The sequence below is a fragment of the Bombina bombina genome, chromosome 1 (genome assembly GCF_027579735.1).
Source record: "Bombina bombina isolate aBomBom1 chromosome 1, aBomBom1.pri, whole genome shotgun sequence".
NCBI classification, from domain to species: domain Eukaryota; kingdom Metazoa; phylum Chordata; class Amphibia; order Anura; family Bombinatoridae; genus Bombina; species Bombina bombina.
The window spans coordinates 1,191,484,980-1,191,501,009 of NC_069499.1; the positions used below are offsets into that span (position 1 = coordinate 1,191,484,980).

Consider the following 16,030-nt stretch of genomic DNA (forward strand, 5'->3'; position numbering starts at 1 on the left):
AAAAAGATTGCTCTTCTCTGTGTAGTGAATAATATGATACTGCTTTAACAAAGTGTCAGCAAAAATGCTATATAATTACATTCATACTTAATCTTTATTGTTTACAAAGACATTCATTGATACAAACAACGTTGGCTGATATTAAAAACACTTAAACCAGAAAGATTAGTCAATATGCGATTATCTTAAGTAAGTAAAATGACTGCTGAAGCAGACCGAAGAATAAAAAATTATCTGCTAAGCCCCTTCAATCCAGGGGCTACTTTAATATTACACTCATAATCTGAACTGCTGAGAGTCAAATTATGCTAATATATATTGGATATAAGTTAAATCATTCCGATAAGCTAATTAAATGTAGGAGAGACAGAGCTTCTCCTGGTGACCCCTGACGCGCGTCTCACAACGCTTTCTCAGAGGACCCCCTTCCTCAGAGGACTGTGTGTCTGTAAAAGCACAAGAGTGTGAGTTTGTTCCTGTGTGTGTGTAAAAGCACAAGAGTGTGAGTTTGTTCCTGTGTGTGTGTAAAAGCACAAGAGTGTGCATTTGTTCCTGTGTGTGTGTAAAAGCACAAGAGTGTGAATTTGTTCCTATGTGTGTGTAAGTGCACAAGACTGTGAGTTTGTTCCTGTGTGTGTGTAAGTGCACTAGAGTGTGCTTGTTCCTGTGTGTGTAAGTGCACTAGAGTGTGTGTTTGTTCCTGTGTGTGTGTAAGTGCACTAGAGTGTGAGTTTGTTCCTGCGTGTGTGTAAGTGCACTAGAGTGTGTTTGTTCCTGCGTGTGTGTAAGTGCACTAGAGTATGTGTTCCTGCGTGTGTGTAAGTGCACTAGAGTGTGAGTTTGTTCTTGTGTGTGTGTAATTGCACTAGAGTGTGAGTTTGTTCCTGTGTGTGTGTGTAAGTGCACTAGAATGTGTGTTTGTTCCTGTGTGTGTGTAAGTGCACTAGAGTGTTATTATTATTATCAGGTATTTGTAGAGCGCCAACAGGTTCCGCAGCGCTATGAACATGGGTAGTATATAAAAGTGATTACAAGGATTAAATAGGTTAAGGGTCCTGCCGAGAGTTGCACTGTTGTAGTCGGCTCTTATGAAGGTGGACTACAAACAGCTGGGCTCATAGGCTTACATGCTATGGGGTTTAAGGGAATAGCAGTGGAGATAAAGCTTTTAAATCTAGGGAGATTCTTGTGGAGCGAGGCAGAGAGTTCCATAAGATGGGAGCCAGTCTTGAGAAATCTTATAGACGGGAATGTGAGGAGGTAACAAGAGAGGAGGAGAGTAGGAGATCATGAGCGAAGTGAAGGGGGCGGGAGGGCGAGTATCTAGAGAAAAGGTCTGAGATGTAGGGGGGAGCAATGCAATTGAGGGCTTTGTGTGTCAGAGTGAGAATTTTGTGTTTAATCCTGGAGGCTAGAGGAAGCCAGTGAAGGGCTTGGCAGAGAGGTGCGGCAGATGAAGAGCGACGTGCAAGGAAGATGAGCCTGGCAGAGGCATTCATTATGGATTGCAAAGGAGCTAGGCGGCAGCTAGGGAGACCAGAGAAGATAGAGTTGCAGTAGTCGAGGCGGGAAAGGATGAGAGAGTGGATTAAAATCTTTGTTGTGTTTTGTGTAAGGAAATGTCTAATGTTCGCAATGTTTTTAAGGTGGAAGCGGCAGGCTTTAGCCAAGGACTGAATGTGAGGAGTGAAAGAAAGATCTCAGTCAAGTGTGACCCCAAGACATCGGGCATGTGTGGTTGGGGTAATGATGGAGTTGTCAACAGTTATAGAGACATGGGGGGTGGAGATTTTTGAAGAAAGGGGGAAAATAAGGTGCTCAGTTTTGGAGAGATTTAGCTTGAGGTAGTGAGAGGACATCCAAAATGAGATATGAGAGAGACAGTTAGTTATACGGGTTAGCAAGGAAGGAGATAATTCTGGTGCAGAGAGGTAGATTTGTGTATCGTCGGCAAACAAATGATAATGAAACCCGTGGGACTTTTTTAAGGAACCTAGTGAGGACGTGTAGATTGAGAAGAGAAGGGGACCGAGGACAGAGCCTTGCGCTACCCCAACAGAAAGAGGTAACGGGGAAGAGGATACCCCAGAGAAGGCTACACTAAAGGTACGGTTAGATGAATAGGAATAGAACCAAGAGAGAGCTGTGTCACAGATGCCGAAGGATTGGAGGGTATAGAGCAAAAGAGGGTGGTTGACAGTGTCAAAGGCTGCAGACAGATCATGGCGGATAAGTAGAGAGAAGTGGCCTTTTGATTTTGCTGTAAGTAGGTGGTTGGTAACCTTAACAATTGCTGTCTCAGTTAAGTGAAGGGGGCAAAATCCAGATTGCAGTGGGTCAAGGAGGGAGTTTAATGTAAGGAAATGGGATAGACGTGCATATACTAGCTTTTCAAGAAGCTTTGAGGCAAGAGGTAGTAGGGAAATAGGGCGGTAGTTGGATTGGAGGTTGGATCGAGAGAAGGATAGGTGTGACTAATGCATGTTTAAGAGATGTGGGAACTATACCAGTGCTGAGGGAGAGGTTGAAGATGTGTGTGAGTATAGGGGTAAGGGTAGAAGAGAGGGATGGGAGTAGTTATGAGGGGATGGGGTCGAGGGGACAGGTAGTGAGGTGAGAGGATAGTATAAGGGCAGAAACCTCATCCTCTGTAACAGGGGCAAAAGAGCTAAAATTTTGACTATGCAGGTTTTGGGTGATTGTGAGCTTTTGAGGGGTTGGGAGACCGGTAGTATGTTGAGAGCTGATTTCAGTTCTGATGGAGTCGATTTTGTTGTTGAAGTAGCTGGCAAAATCTTGGGCTGAGAGAGAAGTTGTGGTGGGAGGAGAAGAGTATTGAATGTGGAGAACAGACGTTTTGGGTTTGAAGAAAGAGTAGAGATAAGAGTAGAGAAGTAATGTTGCTTATATAGATTAAGAATAGTAAGAGTTCAAGATGAACTTATAGTGAAGAAAGTCAGCAGAACTCTGAGATTTCCTCCAGTGTCGCTTAGCAGTACGGGAACATCTGCGTAGGTACTGTGTCAGAGGAGTATGCCAGGGCTGAGGATGAGTGTATGTTTTCCGAGCTGTGGTAGGTGGGGCCAGGTTATCAAGGACTGATGTAAGGGTGGAGTTATAGTGGAAGATGGATTCATCAGGACAGGAAAAGGAGGGGATGGAAGAGAGAAGAGGTTCGAGAGAGCTAGCGAGCTGTTGCTGATCTAATGACTTATTTCTTCTGTGAAGTTTAGTGTGGGGGTAGAAGGAGGAAGAATTGTAAGTTGTAGGTAAGGAGGTGATGGTACAAGTGAGGAGGTGGTGGTCAGAAAGAGAGTGTGTGTTTGTTCCTGTGTATGTGTAATTGCACTAGAGTGTGTGTTTATTCCTGTGTGTGTGTAAGTGCACTAGAGTGTGTTTGTTCCTGTGTGTGTGTGTAAGTGCACTAGAGTGTGTTTGTTCCTGTGTGTGTGTAAGTGCACTAGAGTGTGTTTGTTCCTGTGTGTGTGTAATTGCACTAGAGTGTGTTTATTCCTGTGTGTGTGTAAGTGCACTAGAGTGTGAGTTTGTTCCTGTGTGTGTGTAAGTGCACTAGAGTGTGTTTGTTCCTGTGTGTGTGTAAGTGCACTAGTGTGTGTTTGTTCCTGTGTGTGTGTAAGTGCACTGGAGTGGTTTGGTTCCTGTGTGTGTAAGTGCACTAGAGTGTTATTATTATTATCAGGTATCTGTAGAGCGCCAACAGGTTCTGCAGCGCTATGAACATGGGTGGTATATAAAAGTGATTACATGGATTAAATAGGTGAAGGGTCCTGCCGAGAGTTGCACTGTTGTAGTCGGCTCTTATGAAGGTGGACTACAAACAGCTGGGCTCATAGGCTTACATGCTATGGGGTTTAAGGGAATAGCAGTGGAGATAAAGCTTTTTAAACTAGGGGAGATTCTTGTGGAGCAAGACAGAGAATTCCATAAGATGGGAGCCAGTCTTGAGAAATCTTATAGACGGGAATGTGAGGAGGTAACAAGAGAGGAGGAGAGTAGGAGATCATGAGCGAAGCAAAGGGGGCGGGAGGGCGAGTATCTGGAGACAAGGTCTGAGATGTAGGGGGGAGCAATGCAATTGAGGGCTTTGTGTGTCAGAGTGAGAATTTTGTGTTTAATCCTGGGGGCTAGAGGAAGCCAGTGAAGGGCTTGGCAGAGAGGTGCGGCAGATGAAGAGCGACGTGCAAGGAAGATGAGCCTGGCAGAGGCATTCATTATGGATTGCAAAGGAGCTAGGTGGCAGCTATGGAGACCAGAGAAGATAGAGTTGCAGTAGTCGAGGCGGGAAAGGATGAGGGAGTGGATTAAAATCTTTGTTGTGTCTTGTGTAAGGAAATGTCTAATGTTCGCAATGTTTTTAAGGTGGAAGCGGCAGGCTTTAGCCAAGGACTGAATGTGAGGAGTGAAAGAAAGATCTGAGTCAAATGTGACCCCAAGACATCGGGCATGTGAGGTTGGGGTAATGATGGAGTTGTCAACAGTTATAGAGACATGGGGGTGGAGATTTTTGAAGAAAGGGGGAAAATAAGATGCTCAGTTTTGGAGAGATTTAGCTTGAGGTAGTGAGAGGACATCCAAGATGAGATATGAGAGAGACAGTTAGTGATACGGGTTAGCAAGGAAGGAGATAATTCTGGTGCAGAGAGGTAGATTTGTGTATCGTCGGCAAACAAATGATAATGAAACCTGTGGGACTTTTTTAAGGAACCTAGTGAGGACGTGTAGATTGAGAAGAGAAGGGGACCGAGGACAGAGCCTTGCGCTACCCCAACAGAAAGAGGTAACGGGGAAGAGGATACCACAGAGAAGGCTACACTAAAGGTACGGTTAGACAAATAGGAATAGAACCAAGAGAGAGCTGTGTCACAGATGCCGAAGGATTGGAGGGTATAGAGCAAAAGAGGGTGGTCGACAGTGTCAAAGGCTGCAGACAGATCATGGAGGATAAGTAGAGAGAAGTGGCCTTTTGATTTTGCTGTAAGTAGGTCGTTGGTAACCTTAACAATTGCTGTCTCCGTTAAGTGAAGGGGCGAAATCCAGATTGCAGTGGGTCAAGGAGGGAGTTTAATGTAAGGAAATGGGATAGACGTGCATATACTAGCTTTTCAAGAAGCTTTCAGGCAAGAGGTAGTAGGGAAATAGGGCGGTAGTTGGATGGGGAGGTTGGATCGAGAGAAGGATAGGTGTGACTAATGCATGTTTAAGAGATGTGGGAAATATACCAGTGCTGAGGGAGAGGTTGAAGATTTGTGTGAGTATAGGGGTAAGGGTAGAAGAGAGGGAGGGGAGTAGTTATGAGGGGATGGGGTCGAGGGGACAGGTAGTGAGGTGAGAGGATAGTATAAGGGCAGAAACTTCATCCTCTGTAACAGGGGCAAAAGAGCTAAAATTTTGACTATGCGGGTTTTGGATGATTGTGAGCTTTTGAGGGGGTGGGAGACCGGTAGTATGTTGAGAGCTGATTTCAGTTCTGATGGAGTCGATTTTGTTGTTGAAGTAGCTGGCAAAATCTTGGGCTGAGAGAGAAGTTGTGGTGGGAGGTGGGGGTGGGCGAAGAAGAGTATTGAATGTGGAGAACAGACGTTTTGGGTTTGAAGAAAGAGTAGAGATAAGAGTAGAGAAGTAATGTTGCTTATATAGATTAAGAATAGTAAGAGTTCAAGATGAACTTATAGTGAAGAAGTCAGCAGAACTTCGAGATTTCCTCCAGTGTCGCTCAGCAGTACGGGAACATCTGCGTAGGTACCGTGTCAGAGGAGTATGCCAGGGCTCAGGATGAGTGTATGTTTTCCGAGCTATGGTAGGTGGGGCCAGGTTATCAAGGACTGATGTAAGGGTGGAGTTATAGTGGAAGATGGATTCATCAGGACAGGAAAAGGAGGAGATGGAAGAGAGAAGAGGTTCGAGAGAGCTAGCGAGCTGTTGCTGATCTAATGACTTATTTCTTCTGTGAAGTTTAGTGTGGGGGGTAGAAGGAGGAAGAGTTGTAAGTTGTAGGGAGGGAGGTGATGGTACAAGTGAGGAGGTGGTGGTCAGAAAGAGAGTGTATGTTTGTTCCTGTGTATGTGTAATTGCACTAGAGTGTGTGTTTGTTCCTGTGTGTGTGTAAGTGCACTAGAGTGTGTATTTGTTCCTGTGTGTGTGTAAGTGCACTAGAGTGTGTTTGTTCCTGTGTGTGTGTAAGTGCACTAGAGTGTGAGTTTGTTCCTGTGTGTGTGTGTAAGTGCACTAGAGTGTGTTTCTTCCTGTGTGTGTGTAAGTGCACTAGAGTGTGAGTTTGTTCCTGTGTTTGTGTAAGTGCACTAGAGTGTGTTTGTTCCTGTGTGTGTGTAAGTGCACTAGTGTGTGTTTGTTCCTGTGTGTGTGTAAGTGCACTAGAGTGTGTTTGTTCCTGTGTGTGTGTAAGTGCACTAGAGTGTGTGTTTGTTCCTGTGTGTGTGTAAGTGCACTAGAGTGTGTTTGTTCCTGTGTGTATGTAAGTGCACTAGAGTGTGTTTGTTCCTGCGTGTGTGTAATTGCACTAGAGTGTGTTTGTTCCTTTGTGTGTTTAAGTTCACTAGAGTGTGAGTTTGTTCATGTGTGTGTGTAAGTGCACTAGTGTGTGTTTGTTCCTGTGTGTGTGTGTAAGTGCACTATAGTGTGTTTGTTCCTGTGTGTGTGTAAGTGCACTAGAGTGTTTTGGTTCCTGTGTGTGTAAGTGCACTAGAGTGTGTTTGTTCCTGCGTGTGTGTAAGTGCACTAGTGTGTGTTTGTTCCTGTGTGTGTGAAAGTGCACTAGAGTGGTTTTGTTCCTATGTGTGTGTAAGTGCACTAGAGTGTGTTTGTTCCTATGTGTGTGTAAGTGCACTAGTGTGTGTTTGTTCCTGTGTGTGTGTAAGTGCACTAGAGTGTGTTTGTTCCTGTGTGTGTGTAAGTGCACTAGAGTGTGTGTTTGTTCCTGTGTGTGTGTAAGTGCACTAGAGTGTGTTTGTTCCTGTGTGTATGTAAGTGCACTAGAGTGTGTTTGTTCCTGCGTGTGTGTAATTGCACTAGAGTGTGTTTGTTCCTTTGTGTGTTTAAGTTCACTAGAGTGTGAGTTTGTTCATGTGTGTGTGTAAGTGCACTAGTGTGTGTTTGTTCCTGTGTGTGTGTGTAAGTGCACTATAGTGTGTTTGTTCCTGTGTGTGTGTAAGTGCACTAGAGTGTTTTGGTTCCTGTGTGTGTAAGTGCACTAGAGTGTGTTTGTTCCTGCGTGTGTGTAAGTGCACTAGAGTGTGTTTGTTCCTGTGTGTGTGTAAGTGCACTAGTGTGTGTTTGTTCCTGTGTGTGTGAAAGTGCACTAGAGTGGTTTTGTTCCTATGTGTGTGTAAGTGCACTAGAGTGTGTTTGTTCCTATGTGTGTGTAAGTGCACTAGAGTGTGTTTGTTCCTGTGTGTGTGTAAGTGCACTAGAGTGTGTGTGTTCCTGTGTGTATGTAAGTGCACTAGAGTGTGTTTGTTCCTGCGTGTGTGTAATTGCACTAGAGTGTGTGTTTGTTCCTGTGTGTGTGTAAGTGCACTAGTGTGTATTTGTTCCTGTGTGTGTGTAAGTGTACTAGAGTGTGTGTTTGTTCCTGTGTGTGTGTAAGTGCACTAGAGTGTGTTTGTTCCTGTGTGTATGTAAGTGCAATAGAGTGTGTTTGTTCCTGCGTGTGTGTAATTGCAATAGAGTGTGTGTTTGTTCCTGTGTGTGTGTAAGTGCACTACAGTGTGTGTTTGTTCCTGTGTGTGTGTAAGTGCACTAGAGTGTGTTTGTTCCGGTGTGCGTGTAATTGCACTAGTGTGTGTGTTCCTGTGTATGTGTTTGTTCCTGTGTGTGTGTAAGTGCACTAGAGTGTGTTTGTTCCTGCGTGTGTGTAAGTGCACTAGAGTGTGTTTGTTCCTGCGTGTGTGTAAGTGCACTAGAGTGTGTTTGTTCCTGTGTGTGTGTAAGTGCACTAGAGTGTGTTTGTTCCTGCGTGTGTGTAAGTGCACTAGTGTGTGTTTGTTCCTGCGTGTGTGTAAGTGCACTAGAGTGTGTTTGTTCCTGTGTGTGTGTAAGTGCACTAGAGTGTGTTTGTTCCTGCGTGTGTGTAAGTGCACTAGAGTGTGTTTGTTCCTGTGTGTGTGTAATTGCACTAGAGTGCGAGTTCCTGTGTGTATGTGTGTGTGTGTGTGTGAGAGAGAGAGAGAGAGAGCAAGTGTGTTGGTGTTGTAAGAAACAGGGTTTAGATAAGGATTTTTTTTAAAGAAGCCATTACATTTACCTGGAGCCTTACTGACTGAATAGTTTCATTCTCTTGGTATGTTTTGTTGAAGAAGCAGTGATGCACTACTGGGAGCTTGCTGAACACATTTGGTGAGCCAATAACATAAGGCATAGTCGTGCAGTCTCCAATCAGTAACTTCTGAGCCTACCTAGGTATTCTTTTCAATAAAGTATACCAAAAGAACAAAACAAACTATATAATTCCTGTTTGTGTAAAGGGTCTTTTTATATGCAAAAGAAGGGGGAGGGGGGAGTGTCTTATTTTCCACTTGCAGTGGGCTTTCCAGCTACCTTTTCAATAGAGCTAAACTGAGAGCTTCTAAGTAAGTTTTTAAACGGTTTTATACTGGATTTTTATATCAGTATCTGTGCATCTTATTCTTTATAGTAGTGTCTATTACATGCAGTTATATGAAAATTAGTGTATACTGTCCCTTTAAGTATTACATTCTGCACAGGTTTCCAGGGTAAGAGAAAGTTAAGACAACATAGCAAAGCAAATGTAGGAAAATTGCTGTATGTGTAAGCCCTTAGGTTATAAATCAGTGAGGTAAAGAAAGTTCAGATGCTGCATAGAGACAATGAGGCCTATTTATCAAGCCGTCAGCCGCAAATACACTGGAATTCCGCAGCGTAATTGTGGAGAGCTTGATTCGCCTTAGTTATCAAAGGCTACAGACCGGCAAAAGTAGAAATTTGTGACGTAACATACGATCCGCCGGTTTCAGTCCGACACAGATCGATGCTTACGTCACTACAGATGTTCCGAATGCAAATTCGGCACTATCTGACTACTTTTGCAAGTTAACAAAAATCTACCAGATACGCTCGCCACTATTCCGGCCCAGCGTACCTGGTTTTCAATCCGCCGTCCTGGAGGCGGCGGATGCCATAGGAATCAATGGGAGTCTGAAAGCAGCAAAAGCTCATGTTCGCTGCTGCCTGAAATTCCATTGATTCCTATGGGAGAATAAAAGTTATGTTTACACCTAACACCCTAACATGTACCCCGAGTCTAAACATCCCTAATCTGCCGTCCCCTACACCGCCGCCACCTACATTATACTTATTAACCCCTAATCTGCCGCCCCGACACTGCCGCCACCTAAATAAGTTATTAACCCCTAATCTGCCGCTCCCGACGCCGCAACCTACATAAAGTTATTAACCCCTATCCCGCCGCTCCCGGAGCCCACCGCAACTAAATCAAGTTATTAACCCCTAAACCCCTGGCCTCCCACATCACTACCACTTGATTAACCTATTAACCTCTAAACCGCCAGCCCCCCACATCGCCATAAACTAAATTAAACTATTAATCCCTAAACCTAACAACCTGCTAACTTTATATTAAATATTAACTTATCCCTATCTTATAATACATTTAAACTTACCTTTAGATTCAAATTATATATAATAATATATAATATAGTTATATTAAACTATTAATTAATCTACCCTAACTGTTATACTAAAATTATATTAAACTATATTAAACTAATTAATTTAATCTACCCTAACTATTATACTAAAATTAGAATATACTATATTATATTAATAATTAACCTACCCTAACTTTTATACTAAAATTACATTAAACTACAAATTAAATTAACTATATTATATATTTAAACACCTAACCCTACTCAAATAATTAAAATCTACGCCTTAAAAATTACAAAGTTACAAAAAACTAACAACTAAGTTACAAAAAATAACAAACACTAAGTTACACAAAAAAATAAACATTAGGTTACAAAAAATAAAAAATAAATTATCAAAGATTTAAATTTATTACACCTAATCTATGGGCCCTATGAAAATAAAAAAGCAATAGAGCTAAATGCCCTTTTCAGGGCAATGGGGAGCTTAGTTTTTTTAGATTAGGTTTTTATTTGGGGGGTTGGTTGTGTGGTGGTGGGTTTTACTGTTGGGGTGTATTTGTATTTTTTTTTTATAGGTAAAAGAGTTGATTTCTTTGGGGCAATGCCCTGCAAAAGGCCCTTTTAAGGGCTATTTGTAGTTTATTGTAGGTTAGGGTTTTTTTTTTATTTTGGGGGAGCTTTTTTATTTTCATAGGGCCCTTAGATTAGGTGTAATTAGTTTAAATCTTTGATAATTTCTTTTTTATTTTTTGTAACTTAATGTTTATTTTTTTGTGTAACTTAGTGTTTGTTATTTTTTGTAACTTAGTTGTTAGTTTTTTAGTGTAGATTTAAATTATTTGAGTAGGGTTAGGTTTTTAAATATATAATATAGTTAATTTAATTTGTAGTTTAATGTAATTTTAGTTGAAAAGTTAGGTTAGATTAATTTTATTTTAATATAGTTTAATGTAATTTTATTATAATAGTTAGGGTAGGTTAATTATTAATTTAATATAGTTTAATGTAATTTTATTATAATAGGGTAGATTAATTATTAGTTTAATATAGTTTAATGTAATTTTAAAGGTAAGGTTAAGATAGGGATGAGTTAATATTTAATATAAAGTTAGCGGGTTGTTAGGTTTAGGGGTTAATAGGTTAATTTAGTTTATGGCGATTTGGAGGGCTGGCGGTTTAGGGGTTAATAACTTTAGTTGCGGTGGGCTCCGGGAGCGGAGGAATAGGGGTTAATAACTTTATGTAGGTGGCGGCGGTATAGGGGGTGGCAGATTAGGGGTTAATACGTATAATGTAGGTGGCGGCGGTGTAGGGGGCAGCAGATTAGTGGGTATTAACATAATGCAGGTGGAGGTGGACTCCGGTAGCGGCGGTTTAGGGGTTAATAACTTTATTTAGTTGCGGCGGGGTCCGGGAGCGGCGGTATAGGGGTTAAACAGTTTAGTATAGTGGCAGTGTTTAGTGACAGGGTATAAATAAAGCTGGGAAAAAGCCGAATAGCAGCAAGATCGATGACTGTTAGTTAACAACAGTCCGCTGCTCATTGCCCCGTACTTGGTGCGCGGCTTTTTGACAGCTTTTTTGTTAAATATGGAGAACATATTCAGGTCCGCGGCAGCGAAGTTAGGCGATGTCAGGCAAGCGTATTGGTGCCGGCGAATGCAGCACAGTTGACTGCTTGATAAGTAGGCTCCAATGTGGAGTGTCCAGCTCTGTGGAGCCACATGAATAAGTCCTCTTGTAAAAGATGCTGCCCTAGCAACCTATAGAGTTTTATCAGGTATCATTTCTATTAAAATGTTAATGTGTAAGAGCCCCTTTTTAAAAACAGATCTGGAATGTTAGTGATATTCTAGATGAAGTTTAATTAATCAGTTGTAATGAAGTTCCGCTATAACTTACTTTTTAATAGAGATATAAAATTCAAATACCCCGCGCTGTGAGCTAACACTTTGACTTGTTGTCCAATCAGCGCTCTAGCAACAATAAAAGTGTCATATGGGGGAGCGCTGATTGGACAAAAATTCAAACCGTTAACTCACAGAAAAATTCACTTTTGAAGCTGGTGGCGAACCACGGGGTATTTGAATTTTATATCTATATTAAAAAGTACGTTTTAGTGCTTCTCCGTTAAAACTGATGAATTAAAGGGACACTGAACCCAAATTTTTTCTTTTGTGATTAAGATAGAGCATGCAATTTTAAGCAACTTTCTAATTTACTCCTATTATCAAATGTTCTTCATTCTCTTTGTATCTTTATTTGAAAAGCAAGAATGTAAGTTTAGATGCCGGCCCATTTTTTGTGAAAAACCTGGGTTGTTCTTGCCGATTGGTGGATAAATTCATCTACCAATAAACAAGTGCTGTCCATGGTTCTGGACTTTCTTTTTCAAATAAAGATAGCAAGAGAACGAAGAAACATTGATAATAGGAGTAAATTAGAAAGTTGCTTAAAATGGCATGCTCTATCTGAATCACAAAAGTAAAAAAATGGGTTCAGTGTCCCTTTAAACGCTATCTAAAATATCACTAACATTCCGGATCTTATTTTATAAAGGGGAGAGTTTACCATCACTTTAAACACGCCCGAAACATTTGTGAGATTTTCATGGTTCTTTTCATGGACAATGAGAGAAGCAAATGATTTGTGTCTGAAGCAAAAGAAAAACATGACAGCTTATTAATTAAATATTAATGTCAGCCTAATGCCTTTGAATGTATTGTTTGATTATTAATTGATGATGAGCAGTTAACAATTTCAAATTGTTTTGTGTAATTTTATCATTAAAGGAGAATTTCAAAGAGACAGTAAAGTCCAAATGAAACTTCCATGATTCCAATACAACATTTTATTTAAAAAAAACTAAGATTTATTTTCCCCAATTTCCTTTTCAGGAGCTTGCATGTGTCTTAAGCACTCTGGTGAAATGCTTGTGCAATGCCAGCCACCCCCTGCTCACTGGCGGCCAATCTGCCGCTAGCAGGGGCCGTCAATCATCCCGATCGGATAGGGATGATTTCAGTGGTGGCGGAGAAGTTAGGGAGCAGTAGTCTTACGACCGCTTCTTCTTAACTTCCGTATTAGGCAGACCTAAAACGATGGGGCTCCAAAGCAAACAATTTTAATAGAAGCAAACTAGAATTTTTTTTAAGGAACACTAAAGTCAAGATTAAACTTTCATGATTCAGATAGAAAATGCAGACTTTACAGTTTTCTTCCATTATCAAACTGTGCATATTGCTTTTATGTGCTCTCTATCTGAGACACCAGCTACTATTGAGCATGTGCAACAGTACACAGCATATATACATATATGAGTCTGTTATTGGCTGATGGCTGTCACATGATACAAGGGGCCGGCAAATTAAAGCAAATTTATAATTTCTCAGAAAAAACTACTGGCCATGTAAAATTGCTATTGTCTTGTCTTTTTATTCTGTAGTTAATGCAATTCTACTTATTTTATGATCCTTTACTAGCCTGTTCTATCTATTCAGTAAAAGTTTATTTTTATTTTTTTAAAGCTCAAACTCTTCATTGAAATGAAACGAATGTTCAGATGAGCATGCACAAAACATTGGCAACAATTCTGTGTGAACAGCTGAGAGTTGAATACAGGGGAAATGGGAATTTAAGTTGTCCTGATATACAATGCTATCCAGTGAGTGCACAAAGTGTTATTGTGCTGAAGCTGGTGATGTGTAAGTTCTTCTCATATACATAGAGCGGAGCCCCCAGGTACACACTGCAATCCTTAATGAGCTTTTGTTATCAAAGTGCAGAAATAACATCTCTTAGAAGCGCATCAAAGAAAAACCATCTTCTGCTGGGGACAAATATTTACATAACAGCGACACAAACATTTCTGTCTTGCTTAGCTTAAAGGGACATGGAACCCAACATTTTTCTTTCATTATTCAGATAGAGAATACAAAATAATATAATATGTACTTTCCATCTTAATATGGGATAAGTCCACAGCTGCATTCCTTACTTGTGGGAAATACTGAACCTGGCCACCAGGAGGAGGCAAAGAAACCCCAGCCAAAGGCTTAAATACTCCTCCCACTTCCTCATAACTCCAATCATTCTTTGCCTTTCGTCATAGGAGGTTGGCAGAGAAGTGTTAGAAGATTTTGGAGTAGTCTCTTATGGAGGGTAGTTCTCTTTGAGATGGGACTGGAGTTTTAAGTAGTCCTGTCAGCCTCTCAGTTAGAGCATGGATGAAAGTTAGAGTCTGGAGATGCAGGTAGAGTCTTTCTGCGAAACCATCCCGACTCATATTAACAGCTCCATAGGCAATCAGCGTTGATGAGTTTCGCTGCCTGCTTTCTTCACTCAAGTCCATATCAGAAGAGATGCTACTATCTGTCACACTTGAAAGGCCGTGTTCCCGTTCCACAGCGTAGATTCTGGTAAGATTGTTTCATATTTTATACATGTATGATAACGCAAGAAGACAGGGTCACAGTGTGACTCATTTTATCTGTATAGAATCAAGGATTAATATCTCCTTAGGGGGACAGTCCTAGCACAAAAGTACGCTCTGCTTTTTATTTATGTGTGTGTTTGTGGTGCAGTACAGTTTTTGAATGAGGTTGACAAGTTTGAAAAATATGTCAAACTCATTTAATCAATTGCTGTAACATAGTGATTTGGTGATCTGGCAACAGTATCTATAAGGAAGGCTAATTTAATCTGTCTTATCCATTATTTGGTGGTAACCATATACCTGCCTCTCACCTTTATGTTAATCAAACATTTTACTCACATTCTCCTTTTCCTGTGTTTTTTCAGTTTAGTCTCCTCACATTCACCCATTTCCCCTGCCGTCACTCGCCTGCAAAACCATCTGTCTCTTTACTCTTTAATTAATACATATTTTCTTTTTTGTGGGCATTTCTCCCTCTCTCCCATCATACCTATCTTTATCACACTTTTCTTTCTCTATCCCTGATTTTGCTCTGTCTCTCTCCAACAGTGTATGCATCAGTTAGTTTGTATCTGGTACCGGAGCGACCAGCAACTCTCATCTTGTATGAAGATATTGTACAGATTTTGCTTGGCTCACCAGGTAAGTATTTCTATTCATATAAAAACATATACATAGTGTCAGTGTGTATACATGCATTTAAAACCCCCATAGCTACACATACCCCATGCCCTTAAATACAAGCCAGCTTCCTTTTCCTCCGCTTTCTTATTTACATACATTTATATAAGAATAAAAATAATTTGTGTGTGGGGTTGTATACACACAATTATATAAGTACCTCCTTATTCTTAAATAAATGAGCACACATATATTTATCACGCCCTCACACATATAAACATAAAATCTTTATATGGACCCATAAAATTAGCAGTCCATTGAACAACCAACAGAGGGCGTGCAGAGCTTACTATGTGCTTTATCAGAAGTATAAACCATACATAAATATATTTTTTTATTTTCTTTTACTAATTTAGTTAAAAATAATAAATGTCAATATTATAGCATTGAAAGGTAAATATAAAAATAACTATTGCATATTATTAAATTATAGCATTGTAATCAATCAATTATTATTATTATCATTTATTTATATAGCGCCATAAAATTCTGTAACCAATGGTAATGATTAATAACGATTTGAAAAGTGGGTCTAATGCATAAAATGGTATGTGATATACAGGGCTAGATTACAAGGTCAGTGCAATCAATGATGCTTAGTGCGTTATTTTGCACTCAAAGGAAACAATAACACCTGGTCGGGTTTTAGTCACTGTTGGTTAAAATACATTTTAATTAAAGCAGCATTTTTAACCAAATAATTTTTATTACACCTGATACATAAAAAGCATGCCCTATATGTTCAGTGGGTACTTGTATTACAAGTTGTCCGTTAAGTGTTGCACTTGTGTGTAATGGCAAATACCATAGTTATCCCTGCTGAAAACCAGGTATAAACCTTTACTGATAGTTATTGTGCACTGAAAAACACGGTAGGCAGATAGCAAAGAGCTTAACTCCTTGAGTGGAATTTTTGCCCTCCACAGGTTTAGTGCTCAAGTGTTATACAACATCAGTTTTAGTGCGGGCCCTCCTAGAAATCTGAAGGCTGAAATATTTAAATGAGATGACTCTAGAGTCTTTCACTGACTGTTCATGCTTGTGAAGTAATCAGTAACGTAATCTACTAATCATTCTGAAGTCATCAGCCTGAATGTTTTACCTTAGCCAATGACTTTACATGCCTGATGATGTCTGATGATGTGCAAATTACTTCTAAAGTAGTTTGCTGGTCATCAAATTACTCCAGGATGGTCACTAAAGTAATCCTGTTTGTCTTGGTTGTGCAACCTGACCTGAATATTGT

The 16,030-nt window shown here is 40.5% G+C and overlaps 1 protein-coding gene across 1 annotated transcript in view; it reads left to right on the forward strand.

Moving 5' to 3' along the window:
* Positions 1–16,030, forward strand: part of FAM171A2 (family with sequence similarity 171 member A2) — a 152,802-nt gene that overhangs the window by 78,076 nt on the left and 58,696 nt on the right. Inside the window, exon 3 of the mRNA XM_053699979.1 lies at positions 14,653–14,745. Coding sequence (XP_053555954.1) covers positions 14,653–14,745 — 93 coding nt within the window. The remainder of the gene's footprint in view (positions 1–14,652; positions 14,746–16,030) is intronic.